Source organism: Trichechus manatus, unplaced genomic scaffold (assembly GCF_000243295.1).
Source record: "Trichechus manatus latirostris isolate Lorelei unplaced genomic scaffold, TriManLat1.0 scaffold00019, whole genome shotgun sequence".
NCBI classification, from domain to species: Eukaryota; Metazoa; Chordata; class Mammalia; order Sirenia; family Trichechidae; genus Trichechus; species Trichechus manatus.
Window position 1 is genome coordinate 11,544,918 of NW_004443955.1, and position 23,387 is coordinate 11,568,304.

General features: G+C 43.6%; 1 protein-coding gene across 1 annotated transcript in view; it reads left to right on the forward strand.

Moving 5' to 3' along the window:
* Nucleotides 1-23,387, forward strand: part of PCSK6 (proprotein convertase subtilisin/kexin type 6) — a 297,468-nt gene that overhangs the window by 81,929 nt on the left and 192,152 nt on the right. Inside the window, exon 2 of the mRNA XM_004372641.1 lies at nucleotides 1,804-1,908. Coding sequence (XP_004372698.1) covers nucleotides 1,897-1,908 — 12 coding nt within the window. The 5' untranslated portion in view covers nucleotides 1,804-1,896. The remainder of the gene's footprint in view (nucleotides 1-1,803; nucleotides 1,909-23,387) is intronic.

Below are 23,387 nucleotides of genomic sequence, written 5' to 3' on the forward strand. Positions count from 1 at the left end.
CCTGAAACCCAAGAACAAGAGGCAGCCATCCAGGATTTCTGGAAGCAGGGGCTGAAGGACAGTTGAGAGGCTGAGAGGGCTGTCTGTCTCTCTGCACACCTGCTTTATTTTCTTGTAGAAGATGTGCTGTGCTGACCACGCCACAGGGAGAAACGGCCACTCACAGCATCCAAGTCCCTTCAGGTCTCTGGCTGGGCCAGTCAACTCTTTTGGGGTCGGGTCATAGCAGACAAAATGGCTGTGGTGGGGTGGGGGTGGCCAGGGGTTTGCTGTGAGTTGGGTAGATTTTAGTCCTGCTAAAACAACTGTAAGGGAAAAGTTGTGTTATACCCACTTTACGCATAAGGAATCGAGCTTCACAGGGGTTGAATATCCTTGCAAAAAGTGCCACAGCTAATTGTGGTAATGGGGCTGGGGAAGTGTTGAACAGGTTTAGTTGACTGAAAACCCATGCTCATAATCACAATATATATAACCCTCTAGAGGACAGTTAGTCTTAAATTTACCCTTTAATTAGAAGCTAGGAAAAAACTAGGATTATGTAGGCTGGGAAGGGCAGCTTGAGAGTCTGTATAATACTCAGTCCATCTTTAGGTATTTGGAAAGCTCTGCTTTCCAGTATGGCGACCAAGTAGCTATTCTCCACAACCAGTGAAGGTTAGCACAAGAAGCAGCTCTCCTGAGAAGGATGTCCTGATGTTCAAGGATCACCACCAGTGGGGGCAGGTCACTGGGGAGGCCCGGGCTACCGAGAGGGCCACAGAGGGCCAGCCATCCTGCAGACCAGGGGTTGGGCACAGCGCTTCTCTAGGTTCCGTCCAGCCGTCAGGCTGCAATCTGTCCTGACACACCGCCTCTGGCGAGAGATTGGGACACCCGGGGGGAGGGGGGAGTTGGTGTTCTCATCTGACCTTTTCACAATCCCCAAGCAGATGGCCGGACTGTTTTCTCTGGCTCCCTTGTTGCATTTGAGAGCGAGGGTTCATTCTTACATATTTCAGTTTACCCACGGGGTGGAGGGACGGAGTTTGTTTACAAAGGAATATTTTGGTGTAGACCTGACTTGACACTAACTGAGCGACTTCAAGGATGCCTGACCATAAATGAACATTAATTCATGTCTAAAAAATGTGGCTAAGATAGTTAAAAGAAAAAAAGAAAAAACTCTAAATGGTATTAGTTTACCTTGAGATGTGGTGGCGTTTATGCTTCATTTGAAATATGGCTTAGTGCTGTTTATCTAAGAAGGGGCCTCTAAACCCACCTTCATGTTCATGAACCCGGGATATATGCTGGAGATACGTGTGAGGAAGCATGTTGGAGGGTGTGTCTTCTGGGAGCAGAGTGTGCCTCTCAGATCAGGGCATGATTTATGTTGGATGGAGGATTTTTGAAGCTGTTCGTATTGTTGTTAGCTGTTGTCGAATCATCTCTGACTCATGGTAACCCCGAGTATAACAGAATGAGTCCATTGTTGTGGCCACTGTGTGTTTTGGGTGCCTTCCGACCTAGGGGGCTCATCTTCCAGCACTATATTCGAGAGTATTCTATTGTGATCCATAGGGTTGTCACTGGGTAATTTTTGGAAAAAGATCACCAGGCCTTTCTTCCTAGTCTGTCTTATCTGGAAGATCTGCCGAAACCTGCCCACCGGGGGTGACCCTGCTGGTATTTGAAATACTGGTGACATAGCTTCCAGCATCACAGCCACACGCAAACCACCACAGTACGACAAACAGGTGGATGGTGGAAGCTGTTTCTAGGATTGTATTGATTGATGATATCCTGCTTCTTGTTTTGCAGATTGGAAACCTGGAAAATTACTACCATTTTTATCACAGCAAAACATTTAAAAGATCGACCTTGAGCAGCAGAGGGCCCCATACCTTCCTCAGGATGGACCCACAGGTACAGACCTCTGCCCCAGACAGGGGGCTTCCCCGAGGGCTACAGTGTCATTTGCTTTTTACGACTCTGTAGTTCTAAAAATGGCCGTCTGTATTTCAACATGACTCTGTATAGTCATCATTTCTCCAAATCAACTTTAAGAAAACAAGACAGATGTGAGGCTATACATCAGGCCATCTAAATGCTCCAAATATTTGGGTGTCTTGTTGGACTTGAGAATTTAAATTCTTGACTTCATTTGAAGCAACCGTCAAGTGAATACAGATCTATTGATATTTCAAATATGTTTTAAGAATTAAAAAATACCCAATAATGTCAAGGGGATAAGTATGTGAATACTACCTATAAAGGCAAAAAACACTAGGCATTTCAAGTGATTTTTTTAATAATGAAAGTAGAGATTGGGCAGGTGGATGTTTTTGTGGTTGTCATAACACATACCTTAATGGTTACCATGAATTTAAAAACTTGTGCAGTAAATAAAACTTTTTTTCCCCTTAAAAATTCGTATGATGCTTAAGGTGAAAACAAATGTAATTTGAAAAGTTTTGATATAATTCATATTTAAAACCAATTGCTGTGAGTTGATGCCAACTCCTGGAGCCCCTGTGTGTGTCAGAGTAGAACTGTGCTCCATAAGGTTTTTCAGCGACTGATGTTTTGGAAGTAGATTGCCAGGCCTCTCTTCCAAGGTGCCTCCGTGTGGACTTGAACCTCCAACCTTTCAGTTAGCAGCTGAGTGCATTAACTCTTTGCACCACCCAGGGACTCCAGTTCATATTTATTGGGTAGTTAGTTATGCTTCCTTTCTGCATAGTTTTGAGATTAATATTTGACAAATATCAGTCAATAGATACTTGGTAAGATTAAAAATTTAAAATAACCAAGAGAGGCTTTGATGAGTTCGTTCATTCCACAAGCGTTTTTGGAATACCTGCTCTGCATGAGGCTCTGTTCCCAGCAGTGACTGCTCTCATGGGGCTTCCATTCCCATGGAACAGGCAGCATAGGGGACAGAAAATGAAACAGTAAATAGGAAAATATATAGTGTGTCACAAGGTAACTAGAACTCTGAAACCAAAAACCAAACCTGTTGCCGTCAAGTAGATTCTGACTCATAGAGACTCTATAGGATAGAGTAGAACTGCCTCTTAGGGTTTCCAAGGAGTGGTTGTTGGATTTGAATTGCCAACCTTTGGTTAGCAGCCTGAGCTGTTAACCACTGCGCCGCTAAGGCACCAGAGCTATGAGGGAAATGTAAATTCACATGAAAAGCAGTAGCAGCCACAACAAAGAAATGTGGTCATTGGTAAATTATAGTTTTAGAACACAGAAACCATCTTTTCTTACAAGCAGTGTGCTTAATGTTAGTTTGGGTCCCCATACCAGCACACAATACTATTTCAGCTCATCCCAGAGAGGATTTATAATAAGGTTTTCTTGGAGAAACGGGTTCTTGGTGTCGCCCAAAACCACCCCACTGATAATCCTGGCTTCTTTTGTAATGACTGAGCAGGAGAGGATGGGAGAGATGGTTTATTCCTGGGTACTGTACTACACTACTCTTCTCTGGGACATTGGTCTGGGTATTCTGATTTGAAGCACATGAGGAAGTGGTCCCCATGGAGCATGGAGCTCATTTATCTAAGTGTGCTGTGTGACAAGACAGCCATATCTTATATTATTTCTGAATTCATTTTTAGAGGTGGATGGATGGATGCATGGATGCATGGATGCATGGATAGGTGGATGGGTGGATGGGTGGATGGGTGGATGGATGTGTGTGTGTGTATAAAGATAAAATATAAAACTTCATCTTTATTAAGGGATTATTATGAGCTTGGGCACTTTAACGTACATTAGCTCACCTCATATGGTGCTGTGATTGCATCTACTTTTGTTCACACCATGGAACTTGAAAGAATGTTTTTCCAAGGGGGCGGTATATCTTTTCTTCTAGGAAGTAAAGCCAGCATGTCAGCATGCTTATTCCCACATAATGGGCTACTTGGAGGAGGGCAAGCCAAATTAGTGCTAGTGAAAAACAGAGTCGAGAGGGGGCTCAGTGAGGAAGTACAGAACTTTGCTCATAGAGGAGGTGTGAGTTCTGTGGGGCTGCAGGGCAAGAGGTGAACTCAGAGTGGCCCATCATCTGTCAAAGTTTGGAGAAGATTCTAAGCCAGGAAGGAAGTTGCTTCAGTTCTCCTCCACAGTTTCCCTTTAAGGAAGCAATTCATCTGTCCTGTGAAGACAGCATGCTTGTTCTTCATCTGATGTCTTTTTGAGTTGTTAAATTTTTACCACCAGATAGTTAGGAGCAAGCTGTCTACACCAGGGAAGCCCTCCTATGGGCAAACTCTGAGAATAGATGCCAGGACAGTGGCCTTCATGGCTCTTTTCCGCGGTGGCTTCCAAGAATTAAGCTGTTTCTTAAATGTTAGAACAAAGTAGAAATCAGAAAATGATACTTCATCTGTGTTTTGTCTAACATCCTCTTTTTGAAGTTTAAAAATTTTTTAAAGGCAATCAACTAACTGCTCTTCCCTTCCTTCCAAAAATTTTAATTGTGCATCTGTTGGGTGCAAGGCCCTGAGCCCTGGGGAATGCAGGGAGGCCCAGCCCAGGGTCTGCCAGGGCAAGCCCACCACATAGCCAGGGAGGGGAGACCCATTCGAGAGCGCACGGGCAGAACAGAGAGGGGGGATCCGCACACCGCCTCCCCCGCCCCAGCATTGGAGCTGCTTGGCTTGCTCGTTTTCGGTGTGCTTAATGTTACGTTTTACGGAGTTTGAGTCGGAGAGCCAGGTATTCCCAGTCGCCAGCTGACTCCTTGAAGGAAACAGAAGGAAGAGTAGGCTTCCTAGGCAAAGGCTGTGGCAGTTAATTTTTTCAAGTAAAAATCCTTTTTACACAGAGCTTCTTAATAAGCTCCTGGCAGGGCCACTACCAAAGCATCCTGCCAATAAAGAAGAAAGGGAGAGAAGGTGAACAGCGGCACATTCCAGCCCTGGCTGTAGCCGTCACGTGATTGGCTGAGGGCTTCTCACTGTTCTAATTAAACTTTTAGCCCCAGGGAAAGCATATAGACATCTGAACCAGTTATGAATTCAGAATCACAACTGAAATACCTCTGTTTAAATTAGTCCAGTTTTCATGCAAACCAAATCAATTAGTTGTCAGTCTGACTAATATTTACTTTGCCCAGCCATCTCAATGAAATATTTGGCCAAATTAGCTGTTTTATATAAGTATTTAGCCTTATCTGTTATTGCAGTCCATCAGAACGTTTTCCTGCATTAGCAAAGCACTTATGTGACACCTTTGCATTTGGGGAGCTGTATAATTAATATTATTAATAAAAGGAAAAATGATTTAATATTATGCGGGAGACATCGGAATGTAAAATCACCATTATGTCTGAAGGACCAAACTGGAAATGAATGTTATAGGACTTAGGATAAAGTTCAGTCAAATGCAGATGGTAGTTAATTAGCTTCAGTCCCTAGTGTATAAAAGGGCTTCCTTCGGTGGTGGAATTTACACTCCACCCTACATCACATAAAAGCTGATCGAGCCATCGAGCCTACATTTGTTTCAAAAACAAACACACACAACAAAACAAAGGGGGGAGGAGAGATAATGACAGAACTTTCTTCTTTAGTCTGTCTCACACACACACCATACACGTTATACACCCACAAGCACACATGCATAGACACGTAACACATACATGCATCACACATACATATTCTGCACCCACAAACACACATGCACACATACACATCACACACGTATCATGCACCCACAAACACACACGCACACATATACATCACACAAACACATATTCTGCACCCACAAACACACATGCACACATACACATCACAGACGTATCATGCACCCACAAACACACATGCACACATACACATCACACACGTATCATGCACCCACAAACACACATGCACACATACACATCACACACATATCATGCACCCACAAACACACACGCACACATACACATCATACACCCACAAACAGACATGCACACACGCATGCACACACACACATCTATTAAGCATCTTTTTGCACTGATCCCGTACCAGAATTGTGCAGTCATTTTCCTTACATTCTTAATTACCCTTCCTTGATGTTTTTCATCATCTTTGAAAAAAGCCGTTTTGCTCGAGTTGCTTTGTGGATCAGCCCTATCCTTGGGAGCTCAGGCCAAGTGTTCCTTACGTGCAGTATCAGTCACTGGGTTTTTCCAAGGGCTGTCATTTAAGCAAACTGAAAGCATTTGTTTTTAACTTGTTCTTTCGCCAAAAGTCTGGAGAAGGGTGGATGTTACAGAAGCATCAGCCAATAGCTGAAAGGGCTTACAAATTTTTTTTAAATTACTTGTTCTGGTTATGTTCCAAGCTGGCTTATAGTTAGATGTTGCTGCCTATGTCATCCAAACCTTACATTTCAGCATGATGATTCCGGTTCAGCCCTTTCCTTCCCTTCAGTTCTCAGCCAACTTGATGATGGAAATGGGAGGATAAAGATGTGATTAGGGAGGCACTGGTGGCTCCTTCTGGGGCAGTGGGAGCCTTCGGTTTGATGCTTCACTTGAGGGCCTTCAAGCTCAGAAATGGGAAAGTGGTTGCAAGCATCATAGTGGGCATTCTGTTGTGTAAAGTGGGACTTTGCCCCCAGAGTTTAATCAAAGCTCAGGTTTCCTTCCAGCAGTGATGCAACGTTGAAGCAGCTCTTTCCATGAGCCACAGATGGAATTTTATCTGACAGCTTTGTGTGCCAGAGCCATTAGAAGTGCAAACAAACAAAAAGTTCCTGGCAAATAAAAGCACATAGACAGTAAGTGACCAGATTGGTCTTAGGGGTTGATGAACTGTGTAGCGGGTGGGAGGTGGGGAAGGCTGCTGCCCAGGACCTGGGGAACGTGCTTACGTGGGGAGAGGAGCAATCTCCAGCCATTCTCTACAGTGGTTTAGTAAACCATTGCTCCTGCTCTCGGCAACTCAGAAAATAGTCGCAAGCTGTCTTTTCACATTTCCAACAACACCCACTTGTTCTGATCGAGCAATGGAATGGCTATGATTAATTGGTAAAAAGTTTGCATTTTAAAATGTATTTAAAAGACAGTTTTTTATTATTTCACCTGCATGCTCAACACTTCAACTTCAAGTCTCAAAGGCATCTCTAACTCAACATGTCTCAAAGCAAACGCTCCATCTTTGACACTGCATCTGGACTTCCTACGGCATTCCCTGTCTCTATGAGAAGCCTTCATCTCCAGTCCTCCCTCCCTCCCTTTGAGGTGTGGAATAACTTTGAAAAAAACAATTTGGCCTTTATTCTCAGTTATTTTGAGCCATACCAGCATCTGAGGCTAATGAATGAGGGCTGACCAGACCAAGAGGGACCACCTGGGGGCCAGATGCTTACTAAGCTTCAGGAGGCATGGCGTAATCCATCATGGCCTTATGTGGAAGCTGATAAGATCCCTGAGCCCTGAAGCTCAGAGGAGCTTCCTGGTTGGTGATCATGCACTGGCGAGAATCATGTGTCCTGCTTTGGGACGTGGAAGCTATGCTCTGCAACCTCTCCCACCTCACCTTATGTGTCTCTTTGTTTGTATACTTTTTGTATACTTTTTTTATAATAAAGCTATAATCATAAGTATGCTCAGGGGCAGATTAACCAGTGAGCAGGGTACACAAAGGCTTACAGTAAGTGCTTATTTACTAACCTGTAGTGCACAATTTCACGTGGGTTTAACTAAATCTGCACTACAGATTAGTAAATAAACACAATTAAGCCTGTGTATACCTTACTTATTGGGTAATCTGTCCCTGTATGCTGTATTCTCTGTGAGATTCTATGCATTGTTCCAGAGAATTAACGAGCCCACAGGGGCAGTGAGAACAAGTAAGGGTGGGTATCTGCCTATTTGGCAGTCTGAAAGAAGATGTCCTTCTAACTGTGAGCTCTGACCCAGCCCTGGATGGCTAGGTTCAGGGAAATGCTGCATAGGCAGCTGGTCTGAAAGATGGTGTCCTTCTAACTCGTGAGCTCTGACCCAGCTTTGGGTGGCTAGGGTCGGAGAGAGGGTATGCTGTGTGAACAGCTGGTGATGAGGATGGAAATGAAGAGGTGAGGTCTGGGCCCATTTCCACACTTTGGGAATTGGGTTCATGTTGATCCTTATCACACAGTTAGCAATGAAGATGGGATTTGCTCACTGTGCCCCTTATTTAGTACATCCCCACTCTCAAGAATTTCATTAGTCTGAGTCCACCTGGAGTCACTGGGTGGTGCAGATGGTTAACACATTTGGCTGCTAAACAGAAGGTTGGCAATTCGAGTCCACCAAGAGGGGCCTTGGAAGAAAGGCCTGGTGATCTACTTCCAAGAAATCAGCCATTGAAAATCAGCCAGAATTGACTTGTTGACAGCTGATTACTGGTTGGGTCCATTTACCTCCTGCACAACTCCCCTCTGCCTATTATCTGTATCTCCACCTCTGTCCCTGCCCCAGGCCAGGCTCCCTTCTTCACTTCCCTTGCCCACTGCATGGCTCCCCTAACTGGCCTTCTGTGGGCATCCTTGCCTCCCACCACTCTGCTCTCCACACTACCAAGGGATCCTATGAAATACATGTCTGATCTGGACACCACTGATGACTTTAAAAAAATCCAACTAGCCTTCCAGATCCTCCTTGGTCTGGCCCCGTGTGGCTCCCTGAGCCCCAGCCCCACTGCCCTGTAAATTCCCCACATGACCTTTGCTCTTTTCACTGCCCAGCCTTTGCACATACTGTTACCCACTTGCCCACTCGCAGTCTCCTCATCACCCTCCCTCTTGGCTCAGATGTCCCTGACACCAGGAAGCCTACTCAGTTTCCTCTGACTTGACTTTTTCTTCCTAGCAATTTTGTGTTTATAATTCTAGCTTTGTGAGACTGTTCCATTAGTCTCTGTCTTCCCCACTGGACTCCAGGAGAGGAGGGTCATGTCTCTTTGCTCATTGCCCTTGCCCCAACATGAATATAGGACTCACATACAGAAGTGGCAGAGCTAGAAGCCGAGCCAGGCCTTGGAGCTCCACGTCCACCCCTCAGTCCCAGCTGACCAGTAGTCATAGGACATGTGCTGTAGGAAAGGGTCTTCGGGACCAAATAAACTTTAGAAAGAATTGTGCTCCAGCCCCCTCTTAGGGGTTGACAGGGCATGTGAAAGCAGTGAGGAAAACTGTTTAATGCTGCAGGTGTCAGACTTGTTTAACCATAGAGCCCCCCCCCTTTTTTTTTCTTTTTCTTTTAACATGTATTTCCTGGACATTTTGGAAATAGTGCCAAGATTGAAGGCCTGGAAGTGGAAATAGTTACTAGTTTAGTTTGTTTGGAATCTGGTAACTGAAAGAGACAAGGCTGGCACTGCAGATGGTTCATGGGACGCCCGGACATCAGGCTAGGGAGAGTGCTCCATTTTCCAAAGCAAAGAAGAGGCGATTGAAAGGATAATCTGACCGGGTCCTTAGAAGGCACTGGGAAGAGGAGACTATAGCTAAAAGCATGCAAGCTCAGCTCTTGCCAATAGATTATAAAGCTTTTGAGGACTCATCTCATTAGTTTTTCACTCCCTTACATACAGCAGACCATCTGATAAATGGTAGATGGATGTAAATGTTTGCTGAAGCATACCTTGATATTCGCAGAGTAGGTTTGCATACACAAGTTGTATCTGTATCATTTGCTTATCAACTTCTTTCTATGGAAATGCTTTAGAAGTACATTGTGGTCCACCTTGGTTAAATTAGGACAAAGATCCTAAAGAGGGCGTCAATTAATAAAAATATAGTATGCTATGTTGCTGAAGACTGAAACGATAGAAGTGCTGACAATGGCTGGACCTGGTGCATGCTGACCAGTGTCTGGCCTCATAGGTGACATTGAGGCCATGGTCATCTGTCCCACCATCCATGAGTGGAGGCAGAGGTGAGGTGCAGAGGGGAGAGGAGCACCTCCTGCATACTTTCAGCAAAATAAGAACTACCTTACACATGGATGAAGTGCTTTAATGTCTCAAAATACTTTCACACCCACTGTTCCATGTCTGAAACAAGTACCCTCACCTCTAACGAACATTAAGCGGGGACTTTGGCACAGGCAGTTGAACTCTGACTGGAATAATTCAAGAAATAGTCCATGCATTGCTTCAGCTGCGGTTGCAGGTGTTGCCAGGTGGAAACCCCAAGTTCTGCTCAGCATGACTTGTTACAGCCAATAAACAAGAGGCCAAGGTGGGAGATCAGAAAGACGCCTTTATTTCACTGCGCAAGGAAAGGAGCAGTCAGGGCTGTTGCCTCCAAGACTGCTCGCAGGCAGCTTGGGGAGGTGGACTTTTATTGAGAGCAAACAAGGAAATGCAAATTTATCGTGAATATTCAGGATGACCTTCACGCAGGCACTCAGAGCTTGGAGATGACTATGCATTTTTTGTAGACAAGTGTTCGATCTCCCAGGGTGGAGGATGAGGTGGGTTTTCCTTCACTAGCATGTTAAGTCTCCACCCAGAGGTGGGGTGCTAATATGTATTTTTTACCTAATGAGCTGATAGGTCACTTGAAGTGTTAAGATGGCATAAAAAACCTGCTAAAACTGGTTGAGGCCATCTATGGCCTGTTCTGTGGTTATCTTGTCAAGGACAATTCCAGAAGAATGAGCAGCTTATGCTGCTTGGTGTAGGAGAATAAGCCAGAGCAAGTGTCTCTTAGAAGAGCTGGGCTCTGAGGCTGTCTTCCTCATAGGTGTGAATGCGGGGAGGGGGCTTCGTCACCAGTTGCTTTGGTGATGTGAGAAGAGGAGGATGGTGGGTCTCTAGGCTGAGTTAGAATATGTTTTATTTTTTGGTTGGTTCTCTCTTCTCCTCCCTTCTTCTGCAGCCCTGATGCTCTGGGTTTCCAGTTGTGTGGTTGCCATGGCAGCCGGCAGACCCCCCCCCCCCCCCCAAGGTGATCCAGTGCAGTGTCCCAGGTGTGCTGGGGTGTCTCACTGAGGGTCTAATGAACCTGTTAGACCACTTGCTTATGGTCCTATCACCCCACCCCCACCCCAGGAAAATAATAAGAACCAGTTGCCGTGGTGTCAACTCTGACTCATGAAGGGTCCGTGTGTATCAGAGTAGAACTGTGCTCTGTAGGATTTTCAATGACTGATTTTTTGGAAGTGAATCACCAGGCCTTTCTCCTGAGGAGGCTCTGGGTGGACTCAAACCTCCAACTTTTTGATTAACAGCCACGCACGTAAGTGTTTGCACCACCCAGCTACTCCAGGGAGATAATAGTGGTAGACTTTCTACCTCTGTAGGCCCAGCTTACTCTAGTGATTCTTAACTGTTTTGGCATCACAGGCCCCTTTGAAAAGCTAGTGCAACTTGTGAACTGTCTCTCTCCAGAGGAAAAAAATGAATCATGGCACGTGCCCACACCATTGTGCAGACAGTTTCTGGGGGTTCCTAGATACTTAAGCCTGTCCTTGAGGGACCGTGGGCCTTAGGACAGGAAGTCTCCCACTTAGTTCTCAGCCACTCATTAGATATGCCTGTGAACCACTGCTGTAAATGAGAAAGGACCACCTTGAAAACTGACAAATACTCATCGAGGAGTGACTCATTTGAGTTGACAAACACTCATCGGGGAGTATTGCTTTTCTTCCTGCAAGTTCACCACCCAGCCTCCTCACCTCTTAGTACTTTCCAGCTTGTTGAATGCAGGCCTCTCCAGGTGTGCAGAGCTGTAGGTGCAGATAGGAATAGAGATCTAAGCATTACAGATTATTGAGAGTAGGGTCTTGGAGATGGCTGAGCTATCCCCCTCGCTTTACAGGTTGGAGGCTGAGACTGAGGCAGCTGCCCAACCTCCCACAGAGAGAGGGTGAAAGAGGTGTACTTGCTACCATACTCCTAGTGTGATGGGTCTCTCCTGGAGCAGCCTTGAGGGTTTGGTGGCACCTGGAAGCTTGGGACTCTGGCCTCTGACCTTTTCCATGAATCTTCCTTGATGAGCAGTCAGCTGCTGTCAGGTCAGACCCCGACTCACGGTGACTCTGTGTACAACAGAATGAAATGTTGCCTAGTCCTGTGTGATCCTCACATCACTGGCATGTTCGAGTCCATCATTGTAACTGCTGTGCTAATTCATCTCACTGAGGGTCTCTTTGCCCTTGCTGGCCTTCTATTTTGCCAAACACAATGTCTTCCTCTAGCAGTTGATCCCTCCTCATGACATATCCAAAGCAAGCAAGTTGGACAGTGTTCTGTTGTGATCCGTAAGGTTTTCATTGGCTAATTTTTGGAAGTAGATCTTCAGGCCTTTCTTCCTAGTCTGTATTAGTCTGGAAGATCTGCTGAAACCTGTCTACCATTAGTGACCCTGCTTGTATGTGAAATATTGATGGCATAGCTTCCAGCATCACAGCAACACACAAGCCACCACAGTATGACACACTGATGGACAGGTGGTAAACATCAATGGGAGGACATCCCCTTGTCCTTCCAGAGTCACAGGATCAGGTGTCCTCCACTTTGATGAAGCCAAGGGAAAAGGAGAATGGAGAGATCTGGCCAGAGCTGGCTCCCATGCTCCGATGCAATGCTGCATGCCAGTCAGAGCCCTCTACAGAATTAACTCTCCACACACGGGCCAGTGGGCAATAAGGAAGTTGAGTGGTTTGGATCAAGTGCAGACTCTCCCCCTTGAGAATGTAGGACCCTGGCGTGAGTGTGAGGATCTCTGTAAGTGTCCTTTCTTGACTTAGCAGTAACTCAGAGCAGACCCTGAAGCCCCTCTTCTAGGACTCTTCAGCTCTCTCCACACCCCCACTGGAACCTCACAGCAGGCCTCCCTGAGCCATAGAGGAGTCCCCTGAGCAGAGTCCAGAGCTATAAGACAGTGGCTTTGGGCAAACAGCAGGGCGTGGGCCTTCATGCTTTCTTTGGTGACATGGCACATTGGAGGAAGTTTCCCAACAATCCTCTTCATCCCCCATTGCTCCCAGGACCAATATGTCAGGCCTTGCCATTTGACAGTGTCCCCATGGCCCATAGGGGAAGATGACGTGGCAGAGCCGTGCCAGCTGACACCACACTTGGAGAATTTTTACTGCTCAGTGACATTAACAATGAATGACGTGGGAAAATTGGGTTTCCACAAGCAGAAAAATGAAACAGCATCCATGCCTCACACCACACACAGAAACAAATTCAAAATGGATTAAGGACCTAAAATATGCAAACTAAAACCATAAAATGCTTAGAAGAAAAAACAAGGGCAATGCTGTCAGGCCTAGCTTTTAAAAATGGGTTATCTAATATAATAATAATAAAAAAAAAACACACACACACCAACAGCTGTCTTAGACATCTAGTGCTGCTATAACAGAAATACCACAAGTGGATGGCTTTAACAAACAGAAGTTTATTCTCTCACAGTCTAGTAGGCTACAAGTCCAGATTCAGGGCATCCACTCCAGGGGAAGGCTTTCTCCCTCTGTCAGCTCTGGAGGAAGGTCCTTATCCTCCATCTTCCCCTGGACTAGGAGCTTCTCCGTGCAGGAACCCTGGGTCCAAAGAACATGCTCTGCTCCCAGTGCTTTTTTCCTGGTAGTATGAGGTCCCCCATCTCTGCTCACTTCCCTTTTATCTCTTGGTGATGCAGGCCACACCCCAGGGAGACTCCCTTTACATTGGATCAGGAATGTGACCTTAGTAAGGATGTTACAATCCCACCCTAATCCTCTTTAACATAAAATTACAGTCACAGTATGGAGGACAGCCACACAATAATAGGAATCATGGCCTAACCAAGTTGACACATATTTTTGCGGGACACAATTTAATCCATGACAACAGCAAAAGACAAAAGAAATAAATGGGACCTCATAACAGTTAAAAACTGTTGTTCCTCAAAACACTTAACCAAAAAAAAAAAAAACTTCTGTTCATCAAAAGACTTTACCAAAAAACTGAAAAGACAAGCTACCAACTGGGAGAATATCTTTGGAAACCATGTATCTGACAGGACTCTAATAAACAAAATATATATCAAACTTTGACAACTTAACAACAAAAAGACAAATAATCTGATCATAAAATGGGCAAAGGACTTGAATAGACATTTCACCAAAGATGACATTCAAATGGCCACCAAACACATAATAGATGCTCAGCATCATTAGCCACCAGAGAGATGCAAATCAAAACCACAGTGAGGTACCATTTTACTCCTACCAGGATGGCTAAGATACAAAAAAAAAAAAAAACCTGAAAATAACAAATGTTGGCAAGGATGTAGAGAAATTGGAAGCCTTATCCATTGGTGGTGGGAATGCAAAATGGTACAGCCACTGTGGAAAATAGTGTGGCAGTTCCTCAAAAAACTAAAAATAGAGCTACCATATGACCCAGCAATTTGACTCCTAGGTATATACCCAAAAGACTTGAAAGCAGACTATCAGAGACCTGTACAACAATGAGTAATTGCAACACTATTCACAGTAGCCAAAAGGTGAAAACAACCTAAATGCCTGTCAGTGGATGAGTGGATAAACAAAATGTGGTACATGCATACAATGGAATTACTACTTAGCCAGTAGGAAAAATGACGTCTTCACACATGCTACAATATGGATAGAGCTGGAAGACATTATGCTGAGTGAAATAAGTCAATCACAAAAGGACAAATATTGTATGACCTCACTTATATAAAAAGACAAGAAAAGAAAACTGTATAGAGAACAAAGTTTATCAGTGGTTACCAGGGGCAGGAGGGAGGGAAGAAGGGGCAGTTAACATTGATGAAAGTATTGCATTAATTAATGGTAAGTTTACACAGCCGATTATTATAATTGCTATCAGTAAGCTGTGCACCTGTAAAAAGTATACTTGGCAAATTTGTGTGATAACACAAATTTGGTTACTTGGTTTGGAGGTTTAGTGTCATGGTTTCATGAGATATGCCAGTTAATTGGCCTGATAACATGTTTAGTGCTTCTTTTCTACCTCCTAGTTCATTGTGTAGTGCCTGGGGTCTTAAAAGCTAGTAAGCGACCATCCAAGGCACAACAATTGGTCTCTATTTGCCTGGAACATCAGATGAAGGAGCATCAGGAATAGGAGGAGGATATGGAATGTGTTATAATTCTCTCCATGAACAACTGCCTTCTTTGCCATGAGACCAGAAGAACTGGATGCTGCCTGGCTACCATTACTGAACATTGTAATCAAAGATTCTATAGAAGAATTCTGATCGAAAGAGGGAAAATGCAGAGCAGAATTTTAATTCTCATGGGTTCCAGACTTCCTGGAGCCGTGAAGGTTGGATGAACCCCTGAAACTATTTCCCTCAGATCATCTTTAAACCTTAAACCAAAAATATACCCTGAAGTCTTCTTACAACCAAACAATGGTTTAGCTTAAGTAGTAAAAAATATCTGCCTTCAGCATTATGCCCTTTTAAGAACTATCTATATGGGATCAAATTGACAACAGCAACTTGAAAGATTAGATAGGAACCTTAGGGAGCAGTGAGTTTATGTTAATGGGGGAGAAGCAACTCAGAAAAGGAAGGTGAGAATGGTTGCACAACTTGAGGAATGTAGTGAATGTCACTGAATAGTGCATGGAGAAGTCTCAGCAACACCAACAGACCTTATGGAGCACAGTTCTATTCTAACACACATGGTGTCAGCATCAGTTGGGGTTGACTTGATGGCAGCTGGTTTTTGTTGTTAAAATAATTTAACGTGGGAATATTTTTAAGTGGCTGTAACCACCTCAACTATTAAAAATAAAACAAAAAACTCAATAAGCACCCACAAACCAAAAAAAAAAAAAAACACCAATGACATCCGCAGGCCACTTATGGGGACAAGTGTCCTCCTGGGTCTCTGTTAACTCTTTACATGCATACTTATATTTTACTTCGTCAAAATATACTCCTTAAAATGACAGCCAACGGATCCTAGTTTTAATCGAATTTGACTTCTCAAGAAGAAACCTGGAGAGGAGCAGATACTAAACAAGAGAGGAAGTGCTGCCATTCATGCAGTTTTGAGAAGATCATGAAGCCTTCCTCATGACTAGAATTCTCTTCCCCGAGCAGATAACTTTCTAAGATGTATGTGCTCCATGCTTAGCAGAAAACACACAAACAGAAAATGGATAAAAGGAAGAGGGGCAGAGCGAAGGAACACCTTCAAACAGGACTTCAGAGAAATTCAGACACTTCATATAGGTTTGCTAACATATATGATTTGTGCTGGGGCTAGTAGTGGCATTTGACAAACTTAGCTCTAGCGCCGAATCACTTATAGTTGACCTCCCCTAAAAGCCAGTAAATGTCATCTAGCAGTCACTCAGACCCAATTGCATGTTCTGCTCTGAAGTGTGTTTTTTAAAAAATCTAGTTGTGATTACATCATACTTATAATCTGGAACCTATTCATGTAACCTCATTCATTCATTTAACAAACATTGGGTGGACGTCTTTTCTGTGCCCTGCATTGCCTGGACATTGAGATACCACGGTAGACACAATGCAGTCCCTGTCCACGTGAGGTACACAGGCCAGTGTGGAGGCAGAGGTTAATCAAACTGACCCCTACGTAGACCCCAGTCACAGACTGTGGCCTGTGTAGGCTGTGCTGGAATAGCAGGCACAAGACAAGCCCTTGACCTCTCATGGAGACACCCTTGACTTTGTATTCACCCAACGTCAGTTTCCAATTTGCTTTTTATTAAAGAAAGAGGGTAACACATTAGCCCAGCAGGCCTTTGCTGAGCAAGTACCTGTTGCAGGGTAGGCGTTTTGCTAAGATCTAGAGAAACAAGGGTGATTGGGACACACCCCTCCCTCCATGAGCTGTTCCTCTAAGGGGCAAGTGGAGCCCCTAAAGAGATAATATCTACATAGTGGGTAAGGGCAGTGGTAAGATGCATGCCGCGTGCGTGGGAACCCAGATGGAGGCCCCACTCTGTCCAGCAGCGGGGTGTCAGAGACAGATTCCAGGTGGCGAGTGTTATAAGTTGACTACAGGTCAGCCCAATGAAGGGGGAAGAGCGTGTCAGTCAGAAGGCACAGGGCATGAATCACTTGGCCTGCTAGGAGTTGGACATGGAGGTAGAAGACTGAACTGGAGAAACCTCGGGCACCATGCGGGTCCCTGTGGGTGGTGAGTGAGGGGTCAAATAAAAGGGGGTGTGGCTGAGCTAAGATAGTGGCAATGGTGATAAGCGGAGGGAACATCTTTAGAAGACTGATTGTGAGACACCAGCGAGAGAGAGGACTCTCACTATGCTCTGACTTCGGAAACAGGTGGATTTTAGTGACACTAGATTGGATAGTGGTTAAGAGCATGGCTGCTAACCAAAAGGTGGGGAGTTCGAATCCACCAGCCGCTCCTTGGAAACCCTATGGGGCAGTTCTACTCTGTCCTAGAGGGTCGCTATGAGTTGGAAGCTACTCGATGGCAGTGGGTTTGGGTTTTTTTGTTTTGGGGTTTTTTTTGTGTATGTGTTTTTGGTAAATCAGATAGAAAAGGAGCTCTGGTGGTGCAGTGCTTAAAGCATTTGGCTGCTAACCAAAAGGTCGGAGCTTCGAACCCACCAGCCACTCTGAGAAAGAAAAATGTGACAGTCAGCTTCCGTAAAAGTTGTTGTTGTTCTTGTTAGACGCCATCCAGTGAGTTCCAACTCATAGCAACCCTATATACAAAACTCGGCCCAGTCTTGCGCCATCCTCACAATTGTTGCTATGTTTGAGCCCATTGTCGAAGCCACTGTCAGTCCATCTCGTCAAGGGACTTCCTCTTTTTCTGCTGACCCTCTGCTTTAGCAAGCATGATGTCTTTCTCCAGGGACTGGTCCCTCCTCATAACATGTCCAAAGTATGTGAGACAAAGTCTCGCCATCCTCTCTTCTAAGGAGCATTCTGGCTGTACTTCTTCCAAGACAGACTTGTTCTTCTTCTGGCAGTTCATGATGTATTCAATATTCTTTGCCAACACCATAATTCAAAGGCATCAATTCTTCTTCAGTCTTCCTTATTCACTGTCCTTCTTTCACATGCATATGAGGCAATTGAAAATAGCAAGGCTTGATCAGGTGCACCTTAGTCCTCAAGTGACGACTTTGCTTTTCAACACTCTTTTGCAGCAGATTTGCCCAAAGCAATAGGTCATTTGATTTCTCAACTGCTGTTTCCATGGGTATCGATTGTGGATGCAAATAAAATGAAATCCTTAAAACAAATTCAATCTTTTCTCCGTTTATCATGATGTTGCTTATTGGTCCAGGATTTATGTTTTATGTGAGGATTTATGTTTTCTTATGTTGAGGTATAATCCATATAGAAGGCTGTAGTCTCTGATCTTCATCAGTAAGAGCTTTAAGTCCTCTTCACTTTCAGCAAGCAAAGTTGTGTCATCTGCATATCACAGGTTGCTAATGAGTCTTCCACCAATCCTGATGCCCTGTTCTTCTTCATATAGTCCAGCTTCTCTGAATACTCAGCAAACTGAACAAGTATGGTGGAAGGATACAACCCTGAAGCACACCTTTCCTGATTTTAAACCATACAGTATCCTCTTGTTCTGTTCAAAAGACTGCCTCTTAGTCTATGCATGGATTCCACATGAGCACAATTAAGTGTTCTGGAATTGCCATTCTTTGCAATGTTATCCATAATTTGTTATGATCCACGCAATCGAATGCCTTTGCATAGTCAATAAAACATAGGTAAACATCTTCCTGGTATTCTTTGCTTTAAGCCAAGATCCATCTGACATCAGCAATGATATCCTTCGTTCCACATCCTCTTCTGAATCTGGCTTGTGACTTTCTGGCAGTTCCCTGTTGATGTACTGCTGCAACAGTCTTTTAATTACTTTTGGAAAAATTTTACTTGTATATAATATTAATGATATTGTTCGATGATTTGTGCATTCTCTTGGATCACGTTTCTTTGGAATGGGCACAAATACTGATCTCTTCCAGTCAGTTGGCCTGGCCAAGTAGCTGTCTTCCAAATTTGTTGGCTTAGACGATTGAGCACCTGCAGCACTGCGTCCATTTGTTGAAACATCTCAATTGGTATTCCGCCAATTCCTGGAGTCTTGTTTTTCACCAATGCTTTCAGTGCAGCTTGGACTTCTTCCTTCAGTACCATCGGTTCATGATAATATGCTACCTCCTGAAATGGTTGAATGCCAGCCAATTCTTTTTGGTACAGTGACTTTCGTGTATTCCTTCCATCTTCTTTTGATGCTTCATGTCATTCAATATTTTGCCTATAGAATCCTTTAAAATTGAAATTTGAGGCTTGAATTTTTTCTTCAGTTCTTTCACCTTGAGAAATGCCAAACGTGTTCTTCCCTTGTGGTTTTCTAATTCCAGGTCTTTACACATTTCCTTATAATATTTGACTTTGTCTGCTCGAGCTGCCCTTTGAAATCTTGTGTTCAGTTCTTTCACTTTATCATTTCTTCTGTTCGCTTTAGCTACTCCATGTTCAAGAGGAAGTTTTAGAGTCTATTCGGACATCCATTTTGGTCTTTTCTTTCCTGTCTTTTTACCGACCTCTTACTTTCTCATGTATGATGTCCTTGATGTCATTCCACAACTCATCTGGTCTTTGGTCATCAGTGTTCAATACATCAAATCTATTCTTGGGAGGATCTCTAAATTCAGGTGGGATATACTCAAGGTCGTATTTTGGCTCTCATGGACTTGTTTTAATTTTCTTCGGCTTCAACTTGAACTTGCATATGAGCAATTGATGGTCTGTTTTGCAGTCGGCCCCAGGCCTTGTTGTGACTGATGATATTGAGTTTTTCTATCATATCTTTCCACAGATGTAGTTGATTTGATTCCTGTGTATTCCATCCAGTGAGGTCCACATTTTTAGTTGCCATTTATGTTGTTGAAAAAGGTATTTGCAATGAATAAGTCATTGTCTTGCAGAATTCTATCACGCGATCTCCAGGGTCATTTCTATCATCAAGGCCATATTTTTCAACTACTGAGACTTCTTTGTTTCCAGCTTTCACGTTCCAATCACCAGTAATTATCAGTGCCTCTTGGTTGCATGTGTGATCAATGTCAGACTGCAGAAGTTGGTAAAAGTCTTCAATTTCTTCATCTTTGGTGTTAGTAGTTGGTGCATAAATTTGAAGAATAGTCATATTAACTGGACTTCGTTGTAGACATATGGATATTATCCTATCACTGACAGCATTGTATTTCAGGATACATGTTGAAATGTTCTTTTTGACCACAAATGTGATGCCATTCCTCTTCAATATTTCATTCCTAGCATAGTAAACCATATAAACGTCTGTATCAAAATGGCCAATACTAGTCCATTTCAGCTCGATGCCTAGGATATCAATCTTTATGCTTTCCGTTTTTTCTTTCTTTCTTTTTTTAAATTGTACTTTAGGTGAAAGTTTATAGAGCAAATTAGTTTCTCATTAAACAATTAATGCATAAATTTTTTTGTGACATTGGTTGCCAACCCCGCGATGTGTCACCCAGGATCCCAATTTCCGTTGGTCTAGTTTTCCTGTCCCTTTTGCTTTCACATGTTTGTTTGGGGCTAGTGTGCCCATTTAGTCTTGTATACACGGTTGAACTATGAAGCATATTCCTCACATGTGTTATTGTTTCTTTTGAAGACCTACCTAATCTTTGGCTGAAGGCTGAACTTCAGGAGTTACATCAGTATTGAGTTAAAAGAGTGTCAGGGGGCCATAGGCTCAGAGTTTTTACAGTCTCTGTCAGGCCACTAAGTCTGGTCTATTTTTGTGGGTGTGAGTTTGAATTTCGTTCCACATTTTTCTCCCACTCTGTCCAGGGCCCTCTATTTAGAGCAGTTGGTGGTGGTAGCAGAGCACCATCTAGTTGTGCTGGACCGAGTCTGGTGGAGGCTATGGTAGTTGTGGTCCATTACTTCTTTGGACTAATCTTTCCCTTGTGTCTTTAGGTTTCTTCATTCTCCTTTGATCCAGATGGGGCGAGACCAGTAGATGTATTTAGATGGCCACTTGAAGGCTTTTAAGACCCCAAGTGCTACTCACCACAGTTGGATGTAGAACATTTCTTTTATAAACTATGTTATGCCAATTGAGATAGATGTCCCCTGAGACCATGGTTCCCAGCACTCAACCCAATAACTTCATCCCTCAGGGAATTTGGATGTGTGTATGCAGCTTCCATGATTTTGCCTTGGTCAAGTTGTGCCAGCTTCCCTGGTATTGTGTACTGTCTTACCCTTCAACCAAAGTTACCACTTATCTACTATCTAATTAGTGTTTTTCCCTCCCCACCAATCCCTTCCTAATACCATCAGTGATTGCTTCTGTGTGTAAACTTTCCTTGAGTTTTTATAATAGTGGTCTCATACAATATTTGTCCTTTTGTGATTGACTTGTTTCAGTCAGTATAATGCCCTCCAGATTCATCTATGTCATCAGATGTTTCGCAGATTCATCATTGTTTTTTATTGTTGAGTAGTATTCCATTGTGTATATGTACCAGTTTTTTATCCATTCATCTGTTGATGAGCATTTAGATTGTTTCCATATTTTTGCTATTGTGAATAATGCTGCAATGAACATGGGTGTACATATGTTTATTTGGGTGATGGCTCTTATTTCTCTAGAATATATTCCTAAGAGTAGGATTGCTGGATCATATGGTATTTCTATTTCTAGCTTTTTAAGGAAACGTTGTATAATTTTCCAAACTGGTTGTACCACTTTACGTTACCACAAGCAGTGCATAAGAGTTTCAATCTCTCTGCAGCCTCTCCAACATTTATTTTCTGTTTTTTGATGTGTGGCAGTAATATCTGGGTGAGATGGTGTTATGGATTGAATTATGTCCCCCCTAAACATGTGTGTATCAGTATGGCCGGGGCTATGATTCCTGGTATTGTGTGATTTTCCTATATGTTGTAAATCCTGCCTCTATGATGTTAATGAGGTAGGATGGGTGGCAGTTGTTTTAGTAAGGCAGGACTCAATCTACAAGATTGGATTTTATCCTGAGGCAATCTCTTGAGATATGAAAGAGAGAAGTGAGCAGAGAGGCAGGGGGACCTCATACCACCAAGAAAGCAGTGCCAGGAGCAGAGTGTGTCCTTTGGACCTGGGGTCCCTGCACAGAAAAGCACCTAGTCCTAGGGAACACTGATGAGAAGAAGGCCGACAAAGAGAGAAAGGCTTCCCTTTGAGTTGATGCCCTGAATTTGTACTTTTAGCCTACTTTACTGTGAAGAAATAAATTTCTCTTTGTTAAAGCCATCCACTTGTGGTATTTCTGTTGTAGTAGCCCTAGATGACTAAGACAGATGGTATCTCATTGTAGTTTTGATTTGCATTTTTCTAATGGCTGGTGTGTTCTATTAGTGATACTGTTTGAAAAATTTCCTCATTCGGTTGGATCACCTTTCTTGGGAATAGGCATAAATATGGATCTCTTCCAGTTAGTTGGCCAGGTAGCTGTCTTCCAAATTTCTTGACATACACTAGTGAGCACTTCCAGCACTGCATCCTTTTGTTGAAACATCTCAACTGATATTCGGTCAATTCCTGGGGCCTTGTTTTTCGCCAATGCCTTCGTTGCAGCTTGGACTTCTTTCTTTACCATCGGTTCCTTAACATATGCTACCTCTTGAAATGGTTGAATGTCAGCCAGTTCTTTTTGGTATACTGATTCTGCGTATTCCTTCCACCTTCTTTTGATACTTCCTGCGTCCTTTGATATTTTCCCCCACAGAATCCTTCACTATTGCAACTCGAGGCTTGAGGTTTTTCTTCAGTTCTTTCAGTTTGAGAAATGCTGAGCATGTTCTTCCCTTTTGGTTTTCTGTCTCCAGCTCTTTGCACATTTCATTGTAATACTTTACTTTGTCTTCTCGAACCGCCCTTTGAAATCTTCTGTTCAATTCTTTTGCTTCATCATTTCTGCCTTTTTCTCTAGCTACTCAACATTCAAGAGCAAGTTTCAGAGTCTCTTCTGACATCTCTTTCAGTCTTTTCTTTCTTTCCTGTCTTTTTAATGATCTCTTGCTTTCTTCATGTATGATGTCCTTGATGTCATTCCACAACTCATCTGGTCTTCGGTCAAGTAAAATTTTGCTAAAGATCATTCAAAAGTGGCTGCAGCAGTATATCAACATAGAACTGCCAGAAATTCAGGCTGGATTCAGAAGAGGACTGTCTCAGTCATCTGGTGCTGCTCTAACAGGAATACCACAAGTGGATGGATTTAGCAAAGAGAAGTTTATTCTCTCACAGTCCAGTAGGCTACAAGTCCAAATTCAGGGCTTCAGCTCCAGGGGAACGCTTTCACCATCGGCTCTGGAGGAAGGTCCATGTCATCAATCTTCCCTTAGTCTGGGAGCTTCTCTGCGCAGGAACC